Here is a 23,023-nt window from a genome sequence, read left to right as displayed (position 1 = left end):
AAGTGAAACACAATTGCATAGGGAAGTGCGCTGCAGTGGATGCAGTGTTGTTGTGGCGTGTGGCGTGCGGATGGAAAAGGGCTGTGCGCTGAATTTTCGGCAGCAGACACCCCCGCTGGGGCAGTGAATGTCCTCACTGTTTGTATCTGAGCCTGCCCAGCGACTTGGCTGCTACAGTCAGCCGAAAGGGAAACTTTCCCAGTCTGTCACAAACAAACATGCCGCCGACCTCCGCTGAGCTGTTATCGGTTTGCCTGCTGTTCGTCCAAGCCTTCCCGGCGTCTTCCCAGTGTAAGTAAACAAGCTACACCAGCATTTTAACGGCCGAGGTGTCGTTTTTAATGTAACGCAAGTCAGACAGTTGAAATTAAATACGCTCAGTACAGAGCATCTTTTTTTTAAAAGGAAATCGTTAGTTTTACAGTCTGTATAATAACAGGAGAAGCGATTCGAAACGTTATTTAGCGACTGCTTGCCTGGATTTGTTGCACAAATGTGGAATAGCTGCGCTTTTGAAATGTATGGGCAATAATGCATTGAAATCTATGGATTTCCACCCGATTCCAATCTCCCCCCCACCGCAGTTGCGTTGTCTCCAGAAGAGGCTAACCAGTTCTTGAGCAGACACAGGCGAGCGAATCACGTTTTTGAAGAAACGAAACAAGGACACTTGGAGCGAGAATGCGTGGAGGAGACGTGCAGCAAGGAGGAAGCCCGAGAGGTGTTTGAAAACGACCCCGAGACGGCAAGTATTGACAGTCCGGGTTATTGCCTGCGTGTCTGTCCTGTGCTGCTGCGGTTCTCGTCACTCGGGACGTCGTTGGGCAAAGCCCTTCACCCAGACATCGCACAAAGCTGCATCTTGCACCAGTGGCAGTCACTGCGATGTGTTTGGGACCCAGTAACACTTTTCGTCCCGCTTGTTTAAACCTGTCATTTCTGTGGTGGTGTTTTTGCACAGCCCTCATTTGCACGCTGCAGCGTCAGCCCAAGCGGTAGGATGGGTTTTCTTGTGCTCGAGTCAACATCATTCATCTGCGTTCCCGGTTGCCGGTGTCGCCACGGATAAACCGCGATCCTGCAAGTTTTGGATCCCAGTGATTTATGATTGGGTTAATGTCTGCTAGTATCTAACCGCTCCTGCCGAATTTGTGCACGTCAAACAAACTTTAGACGAGTGGAAAAGCGAGCTGGACTTGTATGGTTTTTCTTCCAAAACTAATTTATGAGGCAAAATGAATTATTGACATGCCTGTGAGTGTTGTTCGGTTACTTTTGTATCTCATTTTACTTTATCTTGACAACTCCAAGACAAATTGAATGATTAATAGTTCACAAAAACTGTAACAGTACTTCTGACACCTGGCTTCCTAATGGCCCGTCTTGTTTAAATGATGTGAACATTAATACTGTATATGGAGAAATGTAGTGGCATTAATCTGGCCTATATAGAGCAAGGATGGGCACTCCCCTCCCTGTGTAATAGTGCAATATTGCTATTGTGTAATCACACGCAATGTTTTGTGTACTATTAATCATTCCATTTGGTCATGGAGGGCTGGTGTGTCTGCAGTTCTTCTTTCCTCTTCAAAGCAGCCACTGAGCTAAACTGGGAGAAGCTGTTGAATTGGTCCCTTTAAGACACTAGTCGTCTGAGTGGGTTTCTTAAGGGCTGATCTTTAACGTAAACCCATGGACACCGAAGGTCTCTCTCCGGGACCAGGGTTGTCCATCTCTGATCTACAGATTCTGCAGTGAGCTGTGACCTCCTCACATTATACAGGGTTACTGCGTTATATTCTCTTAACCTCCGTGGCCTCCTGTTTTTCATGTGCCATAATTTAACATTGCAAACTCTGTGACTTCTTATCTCAGACTATTGCTTTCTTATCACTGAAGGCTGGTACACGGGTACCTAATCTTTGTGAAGTATTTCACGTGAACCAGGGCAAGGAAAGCAGTGCAGAAGAAGTGACGTTATTTACTTTGATTGCAAAAAATCCTACCCATGTCAGTGCAACAATCATACACTTGTTCAGAAATTAAAAATACATCACCACAACAAAGTAGATGTACGTGAACTGTTCCAGATTTTAACTGTGATATCAGAAAAATGAACTGAGTGTCATAATGGCATATATGGTATTACATTGTATCTGGGAGACTAGTTACGTTCGAGCTGGGGGCTTTACCAAGGGGGTGAACACGCTCTCGGGTCATTTCAAGGAAGAGCAGGCGCTAGGGTCGTGGATTTTGCTCATGGAATGTTGTTGAGCTATTAATCCGCAGAGGAGTAGGCGAGGAATATAATTTGTCGCCACATTTTTGTTTCCCACCAAAAGGGGAACTTTGCCTAATCAGGGTTTTGCCAACAGCAATGGGGGAGAGGGGGAGGTGAACATTTGTTGCTGTTGGACTTTGATGTTTATGTTTAAATATTTAGTTATCTTTGACAAGAATCGCTTAGAAAGATACTAGAAGATCTATGTGCATGTGTACTGCATTGTTTAAAATGCTGTACCTTCTTTTTTTTTACTGTCTAAATTATAAATGAATGCATGAAGATTTTAAAAAATTGCAGCCCGGATATTGCTTGCCTCAGTATTTTCTCTTTCAGTGTCTGCTGAGGTCAAGGAGATCTTGCTGGGAAATATTTGGAAAATCTCCAGGTGATAACCTCTGGGCATTAATGCAGTTAGGCTGCAGCAGTTGCTGAGCAATACAGCGTTCTTATGTACAGTTCACATAGCTAGTCATCTTTTATTGTTAAAGAACAAAAACAGACAGTCTCCATGAACAGACAGTGCTCCAGTGGGATTTCATGTAAATATCAAAAAGGACTGGGATAATATATTTTCAGTTATACAGTTGTTCTTGTTGCAAAGAATAACATGGAAAAATATTTGAACGGTGCAAATATGTATATTTATATTACCTGCGAATATGTACATTTTCCCTGGAATATTAAACTATGGACCTAGGCTTAAACATTTCATTTATTGAGTCAGAGGTACAGAACAAGGCTTTCTTATAGTAGTGCTGTGCATAAATTAAGGAAGTATTTGTGGAAGGGCAGACACTGACAACATTGGTTCTATTTGGAATGAAAAGCTGACTAAACGTTATTGCAGTATGTTAAAGAGGATGTGTCTGTCAGCCAGTTCCAATTGAACTCCTTTCTTTGAAGGAGGATAGTTGACACGATTCATAGGGCATTTATGAAAGCTAAAAAGTGCATGATATCTTGCTGGTTAATGGATATGACTTTCACCTTCCACATTATGAGATCAGAGCCCGTGACAGGACATTTCTAATGGGTTTGAATGTCAGCTTTGATAAATTCCACTCTTAGTAAGAACACGGTGAGAGTCATTTTTAATTGCATGTCTGCAGCGCTAAAAACTGTTTACAGTGTCCTGAAATTTGTGTTCTTATTGATTTGTGAGGGACACCAGGCTGTTTCCACCCACTGAGTTCGATTTGCTCTAAATGTAATGTTGACTTCTGGACTTTGACGAGGCTTTCAAAGAAGGAGTATATTACTCATTTCCTTCGCACATGATTACAGAATAAACAGGTCACTAGTCTGGGTCTTGCTTTAATTTTTCCTTTTTTCCTTACAGGAATACTTTTTTCCAAAGTACTTAGGTAAGTATTTTACTTTTAGTCATGCATTAGTAATTTTAACATTTATCCCCTTGCTCACTTTGAAACAGCAGGTTAAATTTAATGATGGGACTGTGCTGTTTTTTATTGTGGACCTCAGTATGAAGGCAACCAAAATAGTTTTAAAATAGTGCATGGTGTGTAAGCTTGCTGTACCCAGTGTGGGCCTATGCTTTGAAAACTAGACCTATTTTTTTCATGACATGTTTGTTGAACTCTGAGTCTACTTTCTGTTTTGTAATCCTGTCCATTTCACAAACAGTATGTAAGTACAAAAATATTTCATTGATTGAATCAAGTTGAACAATTCCATGATACTGATTGGATCTTAAAAGCTTTTTGGAGCACAGCGACATTTCCTGCAGTGCTGTCTAGCAGGTCACTGTTGTCTCTGGTGGACTTTAGTAAAAACTAGATAACAGTGGAGTCTGGCTAAACTGTAGCTAAACTGAACCAAGTTTTGCAATTCTGTTGCATTCCATTAATTTTGGTGTAAGCTTCAGGAGATTCTTCTACTTTTCCATCAATGTAATCCTAACAATCAGAATTGTAGATTTTAGGCTGAAGATGAGAAGCAAAAGATGAGTTACCAATACATACTGTACAGCATTAGGTTTTTAAACTGTGTGATGGAGATGAAATTGATTCTCTGAAGGAGCACCACAATTGAGCAGGACACAGTGTATATCTGCTGTATCAGTGATTGTACTGATAAAAATTAAAAAAATCTGTTTCAAAACCACACATGCCAAAGCCTGGGTGGCTGGATTTAAAATGATTCACAATTCTTAAATATCTTGTCCAATCTGGTGTCTTGGCTATGTCTGTCTCCCTAGGTGGCTTGCCAAGCTAAAAAAAATGGAAGGAAATTATTACAAAAACAAGAATGAAATATACTTTCATATATTAGTTTCATAAGAATGAAAATGTTCGTTCTTACGCTCAGTTTACTAACATTTTAATTTGGATTTTTTTTTGTCTGTGCTTCAGCTTGCATTAACAAGTTTGGAAATTCACAAAGCAAGTCGCAGGATTTCATCACTTGTGTACACAGTGAGTATCTTGGAATTAAAGCGTTTTTCTGCAAATACATCATGAGGAGTGTTTATGATTGATTATGATGGCCTGAATTTAAACTTATATGTGCAGAGAGACATTAGAATCCTGTCAAATGCTATTGCTCCCAGTACTCAGGTTGCATTTTTATGCGTCCCAATATGTATCCATGTTCTGCAGACTGTCCCACTGAGAAGAAGTTATTGACTTCATGGACATGACTGTGTCCTTGTGAAAGTTGTTTTGTTGTGAGAGTGAGAAATAAGCTACTGTTCTGCCTAATGCTATTGTTAATCTGTTTAGCAGATTCCCTTATCCAGGGAGTCTTACAAAATACAATGACTGACAAAAACACCCAGTAGAACACATTTGTATTTACAATACATATAGTACAACACCAAATTGGGAAGACTGCACATGAGCCCTTGAGGTCCAGTGCTAGCAGTCTTAGCTTATACATTTTTACTAATCCTGCCTTCTGCCATCAGATGTCTACTATACTGATATTGCTTGCTTCATTAATGTGATTCTTTGCGGTAGACTACACTAAATGTAAAATAAATTCAGTAGAACTAACTGGGGAGCACAGATATGGTTATGTGTTAAAAAGAAGTTAGGTTACAGCTGTGGATATCCAGTAATTAAAAATCCCTTTCTTCCTGCGCTTCAGTTACTGTAGTCTGAAGGGTCTTTTAAGCCCAGGAGGAAAACATGTCCTGCAGTTACTGGGCTTATTTAATTGAAAGTGAGCTTAAAATGTAAACACAATAGTTCAAGGTGAAAAATAGAGTTCATCAAGTCATTTCCTGGAAGGAGCTCTTGAAGACTCCTTCAAGCCTGTGTATAAAACAATGTTTTTCCTCTTATCCTTTTTATAAATACGCTTCACTGTAGATACCATTTGTGTCCTTGTGTGGTTCGTTGTTCATTCTAAAGAAGTGTAAAGAGTTAACTTCATCAGTGCCTTCGAGGAGTTTGAATACTTAAATCAGATACCTTGCAGTTTTCTCCTTTTTAGACTGAAAAGATTTGGTTCTTGTACAGTAGCTTGTCACTGTCGAATACTTCCCTTCAGCCCTGGAATGTCACTTGTGGTACTACAGTAGCTAATGACATCACTCCAACATCAGCATTCGCCCCTCCAGCAGTACTTGGTTATCCTACTCATTCATGTGCTCTGGTTGTATCTTTTACTAGTGTTGCTCTTCAAGTAACAATATCCGTAAAGCAAAGCTCTCTCTTCTAAATCCATGTTAACTAGGATCCTGTTGCCGCACAGATGATCCTCCAGTTTAGTTCTAATAATTGCTTCCATAACATTCTATGTAGAAAGACTTTAAGAGTAATAAGTACTTTCATCGCTTACATTAACAAGCAGTATTCCAGTACATGGGTACTACTCCTGTCTTGAATTGCTGTGAGAAGGCTTTTGCTAATTGCCCATTTCCTTACGTACATTTATTAGCATAACATACTGTATAGTACTGGACGTGTAGAGCTCCCCTCGATGCTAATATTATTTCATATAGAACTTTGCTTTCCTGATGATTTTCTTGGTCTCAAACACCCGAGTGGAATATTCTTTTAGTTTTACATCAGCCTGTGTCCGAGTTTATCTCCAATTCACCTTATTTAACTATTTTTCTGTTGTCGTCCTGGAAAATGGGATTTGATCTATTCTGCAGTATTCTGTTCTGGCTCTTGGTTTCCTACTGCCTATACGTAGTGTGGTGAAGGTTTGTTATGAAATATACTTCAGCTATTGAGTAAGGAGTGCAGCAAAAACGTGTGGGCTTGGTTTTTTTTTTAGATACCTCCAACAGCTGTGGAGCTTCATGAAAAGCTGTACTTTCGCCCGTTTTCCTGAAATGTAGCACATGACTTTCCCTAAATGAAGCAAGTCAACTATGCAAATCCGAATTCCGTGAATACCCCTATCCTAGAGCTGAAATGATTGTATCTCTAGGGCTTTTAAGTCAGTGTCTCAGTGCTCTTGTTTTCAGATTCACAGTATAAAGCCACAAAGCCGAGATTTAAAGCTTGGATCTGAATCAGTGCGTAACAGTAGAAAGCATTCCAAGCAAGCAGATACTTGACTGCTGTTGTCCTTCTGATTGTATCTGGAAGTTCTTTGGGTTGCTTTCTTGTTCAGTGAGTTTTAGGAGTGTGTTGCGTTGGCCCTCTGACATGCAAGTCTGCACTTGTTAGTGTATTTTACAAACCTCTGAAATGGGGATTCACAAAATTTGCTTTGCTTTACTTTTAATTGTCCCACTGAAAGACACCTGGCTGGCTCTTGTGGGATCAACTTCCATGCCAGGTGTTTTCAGTAGTTGTCTCTTTTTTTTTAACTGTAGTTTAAAGTATTTTTTTCGTTTCACTATTATGATATCGACTATTACAACACAGGGTGGCAATGGTTGGACTCAATACTGGAAGGGTGTGGGTTCAGATCCCAGGTGTGACAGTGCTGTCGCACCCTTGAGCAAGACGATCGACCCAAATGGTTCCAGTACAGTTGCCAGCTGTATACACTGGCGCAAATCTAAGTTGCTTTGGATCAAAGCATCAACCAAATTAGCGACACGCAAGCATGATTTAAAAATCCAGTTTCACAAAGTAAAGGAACGATAACATTGTAACTTTATTTCAGTTTTTTTTTGCTTAGTTACTTGCTTCTTCTGCAATTATATTAGTTTGTTGTGTGGCATTTAGGGAGCCACACCAGGACAACCTGTATGCACGTATGGATGGAGCACATTAACACTGTACCAGGGTTGAAAATCTGGATCAGTACGTCAAGTGAAGGGAATATGTCCTGGCATCTCCTGTTCTGTTCTTCTTTTTTTTCCCAGATATTCCGGATCAATGCTCCCCTTCACCATGTAACCCAAGGGGCACAGTACGATGTGAGGACAAGAAGGGAGAGTTCCTGTGCCACTGTTTCACAGGCTGGGCTGGAGCCCGGTGTGAGAGAGGTACCCTGTCTCTCAAATCGCTACCTTCATTTCAGTTCAAGTTCAAGTTTGTCTGTCCAGCCATATACAAGTATACAGAGCAGAGAGATCTCGTTCTCCAGGTCTACGGTGCGAATACAGACAGACACTGACAAGACAATGCTATAGACAGTGTAGACATAGACATTTCTGACAGGGTACATACAGTGCAATGTGCATAGTGCAATTTACTTTACAGGATTGTGCAAAGAACAGTGCAGTGTAACTGGGAGTTGATCTTGAGTACGATTATTTGAAAATATTTTTATGACAGACGCAGGTGGTGAAGTGCATCTGCTAAGCAGGACAACGTTTATCATTACAAGAAGCAGCTGATATAATCCGAAAGAGCATGTTCGGTAGTTTTTATCAACTGATTCGGGGAAGCTGATAAGCAGGCATAATTACTGCATTGCTAATGTCCAGTTCAAAGGCGAGGTCAGAAGGAAGGGTCAGTCTGTGTGTTATTTTGTTGTGCATTGAATGTTTCTTTTCTCAATAGATGTAAATGAGTGTGACCGCAGGAATGGGAACTGTGAGCACCTTTGTTCCAACACCCCTGGAAGCTATAAGTGCTCCTGTAAGCTTGGATATTCCCTTACAGATAGGCACAGATGTGCTGGTAAGGACCTTTGAAAAATCTTTGCTCAACATTTGAAGAGCAGGTATAGCATTGGTACTGTATCTACAGTAAGTAGGTATGCTGTGCATTTATGCAAATGATATGACAGAACTCTGAAAAAAGTCGTACTGAAGTTTATTTAGTAGTTAAATATAAATAAATGTGTCTATCTGTGTTTCAGTCAACAATGAAATGTATATACCGTGTGCTAGTGTATCATGTTATGTTGGGGTGTCCTGTCCTTGAGAATATAAAGGATCTTTACAGTTCACCTGGTAGCTTTTAGATTGCATTAAAGAGAAGCAAATTGCAAGGTGGGTATATTAAAAAAAAAACAAAAACACCTTTTTTTTCCCAGATGTGGATGAATGCAGAGAAATCCCAGGTGTCTGTGGAACGGCATGGTGCAAAAACCTGCGGGGCTCCTATCAGTGCCTTTGCGATGAGGGATACACGTACGACAACGTCACAAAGTCCTGTCTAGGTGCGCCTTTTCTTCTGACCTGATGCTAACAAAGAATAGTAGAAAATGACTAGTGTAAATACTGCTTTATAGATGAGCGTTCGCTCCGATTATTAGATGGTACTGTGGTACTGTACAATGTCATGCTAAACTTTTCATTTTCAGAAGAGCTAGCTTTTTATTTTTAAAGAAACGATGGTTCTTGCCTAACCCCTTGTTTTGATAGTGGATGGTTGATAAACATGTAACAGAAACAGAGCTACGCATCTGTTTTGCAAGCTGCAGCAGGAGCTCCTTGTTTTATGTAGGCGTTTGAGGAATAAACTGGAATTTCATATTCGATATGCTGCGTCTTCCTCTAAACGGCAGTCTAGACTTGGCATTTCTCAATAGGCTACATACCGTAGTTTAACATTGACAACACTGTTTTTTTATTTTTGTAAACGGGGAAAAGTTGTTCTTTCAACTGGGAATCATTTCACTTATGTGATGAAATTAAAATTTATGAACAGAAAGATGAATCTTCTCGCATTTAGTGTCATGTTGGGTTTCGGTGTTACCGATACCTTTGAAAGGTCATACTTGATTTGGAATTATTTTATTGGTCACATGGCTTGATGTGCATTACAGAGGTAAATCGCCAATTATCAATTGACAGTTTCTTTTTATCCTGTTTATACTGTAAATCCTGAGTTTAGTGGAAACGTGTTTGAAATCATTGGAAGTGCTACATTGCTCAGTGACTTACATTTTGAAATTCATTACAGCGATCTCCAAAACGTAAAGGAAAAACAGAAAAAAGCAGATTTCTCAGAAAAGCCTAAAGGAGTGTTGTGAATATCGAGGAGCAGGAGATTGGACGCACAGCCTTTGAAAATAGAGACAAACTGCAAAGAATCAGTTACAACCATGACGTGTTAAAGAATCCTAAAATCAAGCAGTAAACTTAATTATCAAAACACCTAAAAAAGGATATGATCAATTCTTAACTGGAAAAAGCCATTTTTTTCTTTCTATATATGTAACCATCAATAATATGAAAGTGGAGGTAAACTGTCATAACATTCTTTTAAGGGATTTTGAAAACTTTTCTTTTGCATGTGTTTACCTTTAGGACACCAGTGTACAGTATATACAGACCAACACTGACATAAGACTACGACTTATTTGTGGCAAGTTTTATTTAACATTTCAGATACCTCGTCAATTTGCTTGTTTTGTTCCAGATGTGGACGAGTGTGCAACAGGAGTCTGTTCAGAGATGTGTGTAAACACACCTGGGACCTATCAGTGCTACTGTGATGGAAGAAAGGGATTGAAGTTAGCACAAGATTTGTCAAATTGTGAGGTACCTTGATCTGAATTTTTTTTTGTTTTTTGAATGACGGTACTGTTTCCATTTAAAAACTGTATTAGAAAAGCACATCTGTGTTCCTCAGTTGTATGGAGTTTGTGTTCTATATTCCATATCAGCTGAACTATTTTAGCACAGTATAATGCATGGACTAATCCTAAAAATCTGTCCAAGAATGGTCCTCTTTGACATTTTGTCTGATGGTAAAAAAGTGCATGGAGTTCCTTTTCGACTTTCACTGCTCATATTAAACATTATTTAACTGTATGTACCATTCATGTTCACAGTGGCATAGTGAAACGCACAGTCATGTTGTTCATACAGTACATGAAGTGTGCGTGTTCTCTGTCGGTGTAGTAGATAATAAAGCAGCGACAGATTTTTGTGAAATAAACCCAACAGCATGCAGATAAACAGAGAAAGGCAGGTGAGCAGCTGTATGAGCAAACACCAGGCTGATTGTAGCAACAGGGCCAAAGGACCGGAAGTAAACCCAGTGAAGAAAATTAAGGTCAAAGCAGGGCCCAGAATTCAGGAAGCAATCTGTGAGAACTTAGGAACTCAAGGAGAAGCTTTAGATGTAGCAAACTGCCAGCTCGAGGCTGATGTAGTCTTGAACCACCTGAGGTGGGCGTGATGGATAATTGCCTCCAGGTGGTACAAGACTCCTGTCAAATTAATTACCACAGTGACTGGCACAGTGTCAAAACTACCGTACTATTGTAAACAGGTTTACTTTCCAATTTAATGCAACAAACATTGGAGTTTATGTAATTTTAACATTGTGCATTATGAGTGAATTGTAATTATAATCTGGATACTACATTAATGAATGAACCTGGCACTTTTGTGGTTTTTTTTTAAATGTCTCACATACTGTATATTCCTTTTCATTATACCTCCTTCCGAGAGCTAAAATAAGTCTCTGTGTGCTTGTTAACTTAGTTTGAATCATCAGCATTAGTGAGGGTTCATTGTACAGAAGGACAATAGGAATTCACCAAGCAAAGGACCTGCCCTGCAGTGGTATTATAACGAGTGCTGCTTCTCCGAAACCTATTCAGCATGAACAGCCAGATTTTATTTTTTAGAGTTTTTAAACCCCAGTGCTGGCACGTGACTACATCAAGGAACACATTCAGTAGCTTGACGAATGTGATGATTACAGACCTGGAGACCCACAGTCACACACTACAGTAGCATGAAGGCTGACCACTGCAAAGCCACCCCTGCTCTGCAGACCACAAGTGGTGGCTCCAGCCGGCGTGGAAACCGCTGTCACAGCAGCGTGCCCTGCCATGCATTGTCCTTCACATCAGAACAAAAGCATCAGTTTCGGGGGATTACACTGACACGGGACACAGAAATGGAGCTAACCTCACTCTGTTAAAGTGTGGTCCCTAATGACACGCTGGTGCAAAATGAAAGCTGCTTTGTGGACGAGCAGCTGTGTTTCTGAAAGTGAATCTGTGGTTTAATGTCTCATTCTTCACATTCTGTGGACTGAACTGCTTATTATGTTGCAACTACAACCAGTAAATGTTTATTGCTTAAGCCATTCCAAGGTCCTTTGAGCTGAAAAGGGAATCTTTACTTTTCAAAATAGCACTAACTTTAATGTATGTAGCACCCAATAAACAAAAAAAGAGATGACTAGTTTCTGCCCATGGTAGTGTCACCATTTTTCTGTCTGTTTTCAGAGCATTGAACCATGTGTGCCCCTGAATAACGAGAGAAACTCAAAGTCCCTCTACCTAGGCAGGATGTTCAGCGCTGTCCCCGTAATTAGGCTGCGTTTCCGGAGGAGAGTGAAGATTGGGTGAGCAATGTGGAGGACGTTTTTTCTTCTCTGGATTGGACCCACTGACACACGGAGTGCTTGCATTCCCTTCCGAATTGAAACGCACTCCATGAATGTGTTCAGTTCTCAAAGCTGTGGTGTTGAGGTTAATTAATTTTGCCTCTCATTTTGGGCATGTTTTTTCCCCCCAAAAGTTTTAATTTCCAAGGAAATATCTTTGTCAATACTGTTCACTTCCCCTTATCCATGTGTTACGCGTGAACTAAACCCAGGGAGACTTCAACTTCTTGAACAATTTTTATTTACACTGATTTGAGAAACTTACAAGGCTTTGGCCTTAGACTCCTTTCAGACTAATTTGTGCCTTGATGTTTACTCTTCTTTGATTGATTCTTGGAAACTGTATTAATTGCTAAAGCAGGAACATATTTTTTGTGGAAGAAAAACAACTTTGAGCTGAATTCAAATTTTATTTGAAATATATGGAGTCTGGAGTATACTCATTGTACTGGTTTCAGGGTGCTACTGAGCATATTTACATTTTGCATAAAACTGTCCATGATAATGAAGAGATTTCTAGTGTGGTGTGTGTGTGTGAAACTTGCATTTCTGTGGACATCACGGGGTGTGGGCTCCAGTGATCTCACCAGAAAAACCTCCTACCTTTAGGTTCACAGCAGAGTTTGACTTGAGGACGTTCGATCCAGAGGGGGTCATCTTCTTCGCTGGTGGCCACTTGAACAGCTCATGGATCGTTCTGGAGCTGCACCAAGGGAAGCTGCAGCTGCAGCTCAAATATGGGCCGGTCAGCCGTGTCACTAGAAGTGGGGCAAAGGTGAATGATGGACTTTGGCACAAAGTGAGTACGGTTTTCAGATCCCACCCGTGGGATAAGTGTGCTGTGTGGGAGAGGTTCCCACCTGGCTTTGTGTTCCATTTTAATCAAGTATCTCCCTTTAGCCAGTCCACTGCAGGCCTTAGCATGTCTGGAACATGTCAGGAGTAGAGCACCTGCTGCTGTCCTGATGCCAGATCCCCTTCACTGCGTATCAGTGCAGCACAGCCGTCCTGCTGTCCTTGTAGTTGCTCTTTAGGAAGAAAGCTCTGGTTTCTTGTATATGCATTCAAAACTCTACTAATTCCAGATTATGTTTTCACTCTGGACTGGCTGTTCTAGGAGGCAAAAAATGCAATGCAAAGGCATTGCTAACTCAGTAGACAACCACTTGTTCCTGTGCTGATGTTAATTTTCCTGTGTGTGTTTTTGCACACAACCACATGATTATCTATTTCTACTCTTAATATTGTGTGTATATTGGGCCTTTTGATTTATGTAAATTATATTCTTGCACTCTTCTCCCTAGATTTCTGTGGAAGAGCAAGGGAAGAACTTGATTATTAAAGTGGACAGGGAGGCAGTGATGAAGATCGCAGTGAATGGAAACCTCTTCACCCTAAAGAAAGGCTTGCATGAGCTCAATGTCACCGTTGGCGGAGTTCCTTTTAAAGAGGGAGAACTTGCAGAGATGGTAAGTGTGGACTTTTGTTCAAGGCCTACGGTTAGTCATGTAATATGAGGATAAGTCAATAAGTGAATTAGTGAATGATCCACCAAATGCATTTTACGGGTTTCCATTTGGCCAGACAGATGTAAATGCTACAGTGCAACGTTTCACTGTAAAGTGGGATTGGGAATGTGGTTTTCCAAACCGAGGTCCTTATTGCAGCCGTCTGTGTTAGTGGGCACATGCAGTCATGTTGCACAGTGAGCTGTGCAGTTCTGGATCTCTCTCCATCGAATTATTTGCATTGTATGTGGTGAACACTTTATAGAAATTCACTTTTTGATTTGTCCTAGTTGAGTAAAACCTAAGGAGTTCAAATCTTGATCCTGCCTTGTCTGTGCAGTCAAGTTAAATGTAGCTTTACACTAGTTATTGCTAGAGCCCCTGTTTATTACATAGGGAATGTAGAGCGCGCTGTAAAGAAGTGAGTATGGGCGCTGACCTCTAAACTACCATGGATTCATGAGAGGATTCATATTGTAAAGAAAGATATTCCTCCATATAGGTTGCAGGGAGTCTGAATCTTTTGGCAGAAAGCAAGATTGTGTGTCTGGTTCCATTCACTAAGACAACTGATGATGATGTATCTGCTGACTCCATCAAAACTCATTCCTGATTCAAACCAGTTGTTTCAGCCCTGGTACAGCGTATTTTACTCCATAGACAAAAAGCCCATTTAATCCCTTAATAGCAAAAGCAGCTACCCTTTCATGCCAGCCCAGGGCCAGTTTCTCTGCCAGCCTTTGGTTTTACAGCAGTGAATGGAAATAAATTTAACGATGTGATATCAGCCTGCAGTACTGTCCGGACATAACGAGCTTTACAGCTACCCACAGCCCCAGTGTGCCAGGAAACCTGAGTCACAGCAGGGTTCTGTGAGCTTCCTCACGGCACTGGTACAATAAGAGTTTATCCACACGAACAAAAGGGGCATTGGGAAATTATAATTTTATACACTGATGTTCCCTACTGTCCTGAATGTATAATAGGAAGCAATAACGATAGTGTATTCCTGATGATCTTTTCTCAAAATTAAACGAATAGCTATATGAGACGGCACCGTTTGAAAAGGCTAGAAAAGAGTACGCTCCACATTCCTCTGTTGATTACCTAGTGCTTCCAGATAGGGACTTGTGCAATATATTTTTATATTTATAATGTGCAATACAACGTTTTGTGTACTGTTCTGTTTTTTTTTTAGTATATTCTGTACTGTGAGCAACTCTTTTTAGTGCACTTCTCACCGATTGTATTGAATGTATTGTATTATTGTATAATTGTATAAGTGTTGACTGTGTTAAGCTGCTGTTGCACTGCAATTTCCCTCACGGGATCAATAAAGTATCTATCTATCTATATCCTCAGACAAGTCATGGGGGGAAAACATAGGTGAGTGAAACTATGATATTAACCTTCTTGTTACCTGCCTGCCTTGCAAGGGTAATGTGGCTCCATCAATACTTCCATGAGCTGAAGGTCAAAGCAGTTTTTTCATAGAACCGTGTTCCCAACTTGCGAGTGAGGTTGCTTACGGATTTGTCCTGCAAATTCAAGTGAATTTGCTACTGCTGTCGTACGTGCTGCAGTCGAAAACTGATGTCCGAGAGTACTCGGAGTGGGCATGTCCATCCAACTGCTCCCTGCAGTAATGGCACTCCTTGCTATAGATCAACCCGCGTCTGGACGGGTGTATGAGGGACTGGAAGTGGCTGACCGGAGAGGATACGTCCATCGCGGAGACCATCAGAATGAACGAGAAAATGCAGTGCTTCTCACAGGAGGGCAGGGGCTCCTACTTCCCCGGCAGTGGCTTTGCACTGTTCAACGTCAGCTATGGTACGCGTCTCTGCGGTCGATATAGTGGGGCTGTCTCTGTCCGACCCTGGGTGCAGAACTTGGCAGTGAGACCCGTCCTCCTAGTCTTGGCAAAGATGACGCATTCTTCAACCTTTGCCAGTTTTATTTCTCCCCACTTTGAAGTTCTTGAATAAATAAATATCATTAGTAAGGCCTGTCTATTTTTGCCAAGAGTTTGTAACGTCCAAGACATATTTTTATAGTGATGTTAGGTTTGCAGGACTTCAGAAGCCAATTGAAATGAAAGTATTATATACAGAATATCAGGCACATGGGTGGTATTGCTGCCTCATAGCACAGGGGCCCAGGGTTCATGGGGTGCTATCCCCACAGCCCTAAAACATACAGTTAGGTCAACTGGCTCCTTGGGAGAATTGGCCCTAGGTGGGAGCTGTTCAATGTTCAATGTCCAACAACTTGTAAAACTTCAGGTTCGAAATAAAATAGGCTTTTTGCAAAGCGCGTTATGAAATCGCATTGCTGTGTGAACTGTACACACTTTTTACATGTCGAGATACTTTGTGCTCGATGTGTCATATCTGGTTTTTGAATGTCGCGTGCTCTCCTAGGTGCAAACTGGTCTGTGAGTTTGGAGTTGACCGCCCTGCCCTCCTCCAGTTCGGGAGTGCTGGTCGCCATCGTCAGCGGTGACCGAGTTCTCCTGTCCGTGGCTCTGACTGACTACCACCCCGGAACGGGTCTCAGGCAGCAGGTGAGCAAGAGCCTTGGTACTGTCCTTCCCCTGTCAGTGCCTTGGGCTTCCTGCCGGTGCTTGGCCGTGTCAGATACACCTGTCTGGTGACAAGCCTCCATGTAGGGGCTGCCAGAATGGCGGGGTGCAGGTGAGCCTTACTGCGGCTTTAGCCCCGGGTTCTTCGTTAGCCAGCTGTGGTCGGGATTCCCCGGATCAGTGTTTTTGTCTCGCTGTATGACCAGGATCCCCCTTGGGGCTTGCTTGGCTCCTGTGAGCCACCATGTTTTCGGTCAGGTGTACCCTGTTCCTCAGGCCAGCGCTGGCTCTGCTGTAGGACGCTGTGAAGCCTACAGTGTGCCGGATAGCAGCAGCGGTTTTGTGCTCGTTTGCTCCCTTATACTTGTTCTTAGCAGTGGGTTATTTGAGTAAGATCTACGGAAATTCAAATTTAGAGAGATGTACAGAAATGGCCATAACTAATGATGTCATATGTGATATGCACCGCACTACAGCTATAACAAAGTGTTCTTGGAAAAAGAAGTTGTGAAACTGTCAAATGTAAGTTTCTATATCTTTTTCCTCCTTGAATAGCCTTGTGCTGGAAATATGCCAGTCCTTTTATTTGTTGTTTGGAAATCAAATTTGATTGAATTGAAAAATATTTAACCAATTGATCAGATGAATTCTACAACACTGCCAAAGAATGCAAACAGCTGCAGAGTATAAATGTATATTTCAGTTAAACCTATAGTATCTTTGGTCAGACTGCTTAATGTCTGAAAAAGGGTGGTGGTATCTCATATCTGAAAAATCTGGGTAGTTTTTCGCTGCTCATTTGAGATTTAGGTTTTGTTTAGTTTTAGAATTTATTATACATCTGTGCTTTGGAGCCAAGTTGAGTACAGTAAAGAATCACTGCAAAGTTTTGACGAGTCTTGGCCAAGGTCAGATTGGCTAGGGAGTGCAATTACTGGGAGCGTTTGCAGTTCTGCAGTGTGCTTCACACAGATTGATGGTGTGCGTAGTGTCTCGGTGTCTGTCCGTTGTAAGTGATTGTGACAGGAGATGAAATGTCGGTGATTTTCCTCGCGTGATAGTTTTTCGCCTCTTGTGTTTCAGCATGTGCTGCTGTCGATGGCCGATGTTATTGTTTCCAGTGTTCAGATGAGGACGTGTGACTCTCAGCCGCACGCAATCAACGTCACTGTCGGAAATAATGTCGCAGTCCTGGAGGTGGACAGAAGGAAAGGACGAACTGATGTCAGCCCGGTTCAGCTGGGGGAACGTCTCTCTCTCCTTGACAGAGATATGCAAGGTCCTGTCAGCACCTACATAGGGGGCCTGCCAGGTGAGCTGGACTGCCTGTATACACATTTACACACAGAGTATTCTTCCCTCTTGGTGTTCAAGCAAGTGCAGCTTATTCGCTTTTCAAGGAAAGCAAGTCTGGACCCCAGCAGGACAGTGTAGTTCCATCCTTTGTGCACTCTGTGTAATGCCTTTAGTATATTTCACAGCTCCCACTGTTGTGGGATAAAGCTTTTTCTGTTGCACTGCAACAGGTTTTCTAAGCGTTGAAGGAAACTGCAAACAGGCACTTCCTTCACTTTCATAGTCAGTCTGGGCTCGGGTTGCAGACTGGCTCCCCCTGCAGGACTTAAGGAGACCTGCAGAAAAACATGCTAACTGTCCTCCAGCATTCTGGGTTGTCCGCTCTAGCCCTCCAGCAACTACAGGCCCAGTAAGCTGGACCTGACTGGTTGAGCTGAAGTCACATGTGTGACTTGGGCGGTGTCATGGAAATTAAAACGATTGTTATTCCACCCTTGAGTTTGCAGTGTCACTCTGCAGGTCCTTGGTAGCTTTCAGCTCCCTCAGTGGTGCATCTCGTCTGTTCAAAATCAAGCATGTCCCACTTGGTTTTGGAAAGTTCAGGCTCAGCAGGCACCTGCTGAGAGCATCTGCAACTAGGAAATCAAAGACCATCTCCAAAGGACAGATTTCCTCTCTCCTTTACTGAAGTATATTACCTTGTAACCATCTACCAACTGCTGTTTGCTGGCGTGAGGAGAGATATCCTTTGGTTAGTTTTAATTATGATGGGATTGGTAATGCTGATGTAAGAACCAGAGTCTTCCACCATACTTTCTCCATTGAGAAAGATGTTTGTTGGCAGGTTGCCCCAGACAGCCACTAGCCTGAAAGACACACCTGTGGCTATCGCACACGCCTCCAGCACATCATCCCAGCCATGATTATTTTAAATTACAAGTGGTAACTCTTGAGGCCTTTTAGAAGTGATCAGTTTTGGGAGCTTCATTGCTTATGAAGCAGTTCAACATGTCTACATAAGAAAAGGGATCAAAGCTGAAACTCACCAGGGGCTCCCACTTCGAACTCTTCCAGATGTGAAAGACCTGTCTGTAAAGAGGTTTAGTAAGGGATTATAACTGGCAGGTCTCCTTCCTGGAGCTGCTGCTGCTCTGTGCTTCACAGCTCTTGCTCAAGGCTTCTTTCAGGGTTTGGCCTGATTTACTCCTGAAGTCTGCGCTAGCTCCAAGCTGTCATCGTTATCCTTCCTCTGAAAGGTGTCCACAGCAGTGGCAGCAGAATCCTCCATGCATCCCTCTCCTGTCAGGCTGCTGTCTCTTCCCGTGCTCCAATCCCAGTATCCCAGTTCTCGTGCCTGGTGTAACACGGGCTTTTCTTGGGCTCGATCAGTATTGGAATGATAAACCCACAGGTGAGGTAAAGCGGAACTGGAAAAAATGAAGCTGGTCTATGAGCTCCAGTTCTTGCTTGTAAGTCTACTCTTTGCCATTGGTGGCAGTGTGGTCCAGAGTATTTGGTGACAGTAGGCTGGCTTGCTTGCCTTTGGTGCTGCTGTCTGGGATGTGAATCCCTTTTGGGACCTGACTAAAGAGCTTTCAGAAGTGCATCAGTAGCCTCCAGGTGATTTTCCTGCACATACAGCTCAAGAACGTGCAGCAGATGGGACAAGGGCTGTGCAATGTTTATGTGGGGTATATCTAGCTATAGTAGTTCAGGTGGATAGCTGCGTCAGCATGCGTAGGCTGCAAAGGAACAAGTAATAGGTTTATTCCATGCTGAAAAAAAGAAGAAAGAGAACACAACGTTTCGGCCGTGGAGCCTTCTTCAGGTGTGAGAGAGACAGGGCAGTAGGCAAAGGTAAAGTAGCGGGAGAACAAAGGTTGAGAGGGAGGAGGAGTGAGAGGCGGGAGCAGGGGACAGAAAGAGAGGCCAATCAAGAGGTGTGAAGTCAGAATGGGTGCAGAGAGGTGTGAAATGAAACTTCCAATGAATGGAGAAAATTTAAAAGAACAGTAATCTGTCGTTAAGGGAAGGGAGAATGTGTGATCCTAGCTGCAGAATAATTTTAGTTTCGGTGGTCTTTCTGATGTATGAGTTCGGAAAACCGTCTTTGAGAACACAGACGGAGAGATTAGAGTGGTCGTGGCCGTCAGAGGTGAAATGAGAAACAATGGGCTTGGAGAGATCTTTAATCTTCACAGCCCTGACGTGTTCTCTGAAGCGGTCTCCGAGTCTCCTTCCTGTTTCCCCAATGTAGATGGCTGGGCATTTACTGCAAGAGATACAGTAAATAAGGTTGCTGGAGATACAAGATGCTGTCTGGGTGATCCGGAATTGTCCTGAGGGGCCTTGAATGAGTGTGGTGGTGGCTGTGTACTTGCAGGTGATACAGCGAGCTCTTTTGCAAGGGAAAGTGCCTGGTGTGGATGGTTGTTGAGGGCGGTCGAGGGAGCTGTGAACAAGGAGGTTACGCAGATTAGGTGGTCGGCGATATGAGATGATAGGGCGATCAGAAAAGAGGGCCCCAATGGAGGGATCATCCTGTAGGATGGAAAAGTTCTGGTTAATGGTCCTGGGGATAGGAAGTGTGTTAGGGTGGTAAGGAAGCACCAAAGGAATGCGGTTGTTACGGCGGGAGTTCCTGATCAGGTTGATGGTCCGGGGGGTGTTTTTGGCTCGGGCAAGGGCCCTGTCAATCACACTGCTGGGGTATCCTCTGTTGATGAAAAATGAGTACATTTCGAGGGCTTGGTTTTCGAAGTCGATGTCGTCGCTGCATAATCGTCGTAACCTAAGGAACTGTGAAAAAGGAAGCTATAGGACGCTATAGGAAGCTATATCTAGCTATAGGACCTTTTGGAGATGAGGCAACATGCTTGTTTTCAGAGCTTGAGACCAGGATTCAAGTCCCAGTTAACTACCCCCTTAAATTTCAATGTAACTAAACATAACCTGAAATTTAAAAAATCACACCATAAAACTGAAAGTGTACCATTTGTTTTGAAAGATTAGGTATTGTCAATAACAGGTTAGAAAGAAAACTGAAAGCAGGAAGACCACATGCTCCTTTTTCACTTTCAGAAATATGAGCATTGTTGAAGTATTTATGTTTTAAAAGCCAGTCATTTCTCTTCACAAACTTCCAGTCTGGTAAATGGGAATGTGTAAGTAAATCAAGACTAGTCCTAATCGTACAAGACAAAAGCTCAGATTGTCATTCTCTGTGTAAATTGTAATCAGATGATAGGACAGTTTATTGCTGTGTATTGCCAGCTTTAAGAAATATAATTCACAGACTTGATGAGGATCTGCTCGGTGAGTTTTATCTGACAGATTACTGAAATGTAGTTTGAGGAAACATTTGAATGAATTTGAGTAAATAAGAATTTACTCACAAATTCTGTGTACCAGAGAAGCTCCTGAACTTAAATCATCCCTGTTCAATGTTTAGATTCCACTTTAACATCTCAGCTGTTTCACTGCAGCAGGATGAAAATTTTAAGATTTTTAGCTCTACACAAACCAAGTTAAAAAAATCCATGAGTTTCTGCTGAAAAGCTATCAACTTACACTGGCCTTGTGCCCAGTACACAGAAACCATATGAAAATAAGTTAGAAATGAAAGGCAGCCATTTCACTTAGAAAGCTGCTCTTCACACATGTATGAGTCTTTCATGCATTTTTGCTTAAAACAGCTGGTTTATTCGGCGCATTTTCATGCAGGGCTCAAGGTCTTCACTCTGTCCTGAAAAGCAGGTTTGACATTGAAACAATGGGTTCTCAGAATGAGGCAGAGGGGCAGGCAGGTTGTTCTGCTTGAGGAATGGAGGTCCATTTCTGTGCTTTCCTCTTGTGTTTTTTTTCTCCAGTGGATGTGCCCGTGATCTCTACCCCGGTCTCTGCTTACTTCAGTGGCTGCATGGATATGCTCATCAATGGAAACGCTGTGGATCTGGATGAAGCTCTCTACAAGCACAGCGACATTCGTTCCCATTCCTGCCCTTACGCACTAGAACCCCACTTCTCTCAGCTTTAGCCAGACCCCCTCTCCCCCAGTGTTTGTGGTTCATATTCTTCAAACTGATGTATTTTATTTATACTAGAATATTTACTAGAGCACTGCACCGATTTCTGAAGAGCTACTGATAAGGTTATCTGCAGGAAAGATTATTTTTGCTGTAATATATGTGTAAATATTTCTTATCGAAAGGTTTTAAGCACGTGGTCTTACTTTTAATAAGTTAAAACACCTAATGCAGGGCAGCCAACAGCTGTGCTTGGGCTGTAGTGGCTTCTGTAGTGGAGGTTCTGCAGTGGCATCATGAGAATGGCGGGGGGGGTTAGCACTGTGTTTTTTTCAAATAAATGCTAGGTAATCCACAAAGGTTTACATTATCCCAGTATAACCTCAGCCTTTCCGTGATTGTTTTTAAAAATAATTTTCTGCAATCTATAATTTTACTGATCTTGTGATTTTGAGGGTCTCAGCAGTCGGGTGCCGCCAGTCTAGGGTCCTTCAAACACTGCTGTGGCCTCACATCCTTTCAAGTACTCTGACGGTTATTTAACATTCTGCGGTTCACTATGTCAAGTCCGGGGGGGGTTTTGCTGCTCATCCCTGTGATGATTCCGACTGAATTCCAACACGAAAAGCCCTGAAAGGTGGGGGAGACCTTTTCGGCATCGTGGGTGGGAGTGTTCATTTCTAACTGTGCGTTTACAAATGTAATATCTCTGGATTTCACGGCAGAACTGGCTGGTCACAACCTACCACCTGCTGAGTTCATGCGGGCCCGACGCCCTTGGCCGGAGGAAATAAGAAAGCGGTCTTGCTGCGCTCACCATTCTCCTGTTTCCTGTAGCTCCCTGCACTCCCATGAAACTGTTTTGTCCTTCCCACTCACTACTGCAGCCATACTGTTACCATTCAGATTGCTTCGGGATTCCCTTGTATGTGGGCTCTCGGATATTTCCCTTTGAGAAACCTGTATTGTTTATTTTATATCTCCTTGCTGTAGAACACCCGATATGATCTTTGTCATCGAGGTGAGTGATACTGTATGGTGTTTTTTTTTTACATAAAGCATTGGTAAGTGAAACTGCATTGAAAATAAACAGTTAAAAGGTTATGCTTGTGCATTTGTTCACCCTGGGGCAAGGAGAGAGCTTGGCGCTCCATACTGATTGCAGTTTTCCCATGTTTAACTGGTTCTACACTTGTTTCTCTAACCAGCGTACAAGGGAGCCATTAAGGAGATTTTACATTTCTGTGAGGTTTTTTTACACCATTTCACAAAAGGCTTAGGCTTCTGTCACATCAGGAAAGGATGTGAGTTCTTTTTTTTAAAAGGCTGCCAATTCAGCCAGTCAGCCCCCACCCATGATGAGGCACACTGGTTTGTTTGTTCCCAAAGCATGTAACTTTGCTTGACAGTAAATGTCAAGGTTTAGGTAATGGCGAGTATTTGATTCTTCAAAATCTTTAAAGTATGGTAGCAACAGTGCGTTCTAGCTTAATAACTGAGATGATTACCTGAAGAAAGGATGTAGCTACTTTCTTTCCTTTACGGGGAAAAAAAGTCATTATCTGCTGATAGCCATTCTCCTTGTTCTGTTT

The 23,023-nt window shown here is 42.3% G+C and overlaps 1 protein-coding gene across 1 annotated transcript; it reads left to right on the top strand.

Moving 5' to 3' along the window:
- The first annotated feature begins 40 nt into the window (after positions 1-40).
- gas6 (growth arrest-specific 6) lies at positions 41-22,535 on the top strand. The gene is made up of 15 exons (XM_006639305.3): positions 41-291; positions 585-745; positions 3,624-3,648; positions 4,657-4,719; positions 7,578-7,700; positions 8,221-8,340; positions 8,699-8,824; positions 10,030-10,151; positions 11,858-11,976; positions 12,628-12,817; positions 13,323-13,487; positions 15,191-15,359; positions 15,950-16,092; positions 17,194-17,422; positions 21,276-22,535. The coding sequence occupies exons 1-15, from the start codon at positions 219-221 to the stop codon at positions 21,440-21,442; spliced, it is 1,995 nt and encodes a 664-aa protein (XP_006639368.1). The 5' UTR covers positions 41-218; the 3' UTR covers positions 21,443-22,535.
- Positions 22,536-23,023: the final 488 nt, after the last annotated feature.

Source organism: Lepisosteus oculatus, chromosome 15, assembly GCF_040954835.1.
Source record: "Lepisosteus oculatus isolate fLepOcu1 chromosome 15, fLepOcu1.hap2, whole genome shotgun sequence".
NCBI classification, from domain to species: Eukaryota; Metazoa; Chordata; class Actinopteri; order Semionotiformes; family Lepisosteidae; genus Lepisosteus; species Lepisosteus oculatus.
The sequence above is the reverse complement of the archived record's forward strand: the minus strand, read 5'-3'. Positions and strand labels throughout refer to the sequence as shown.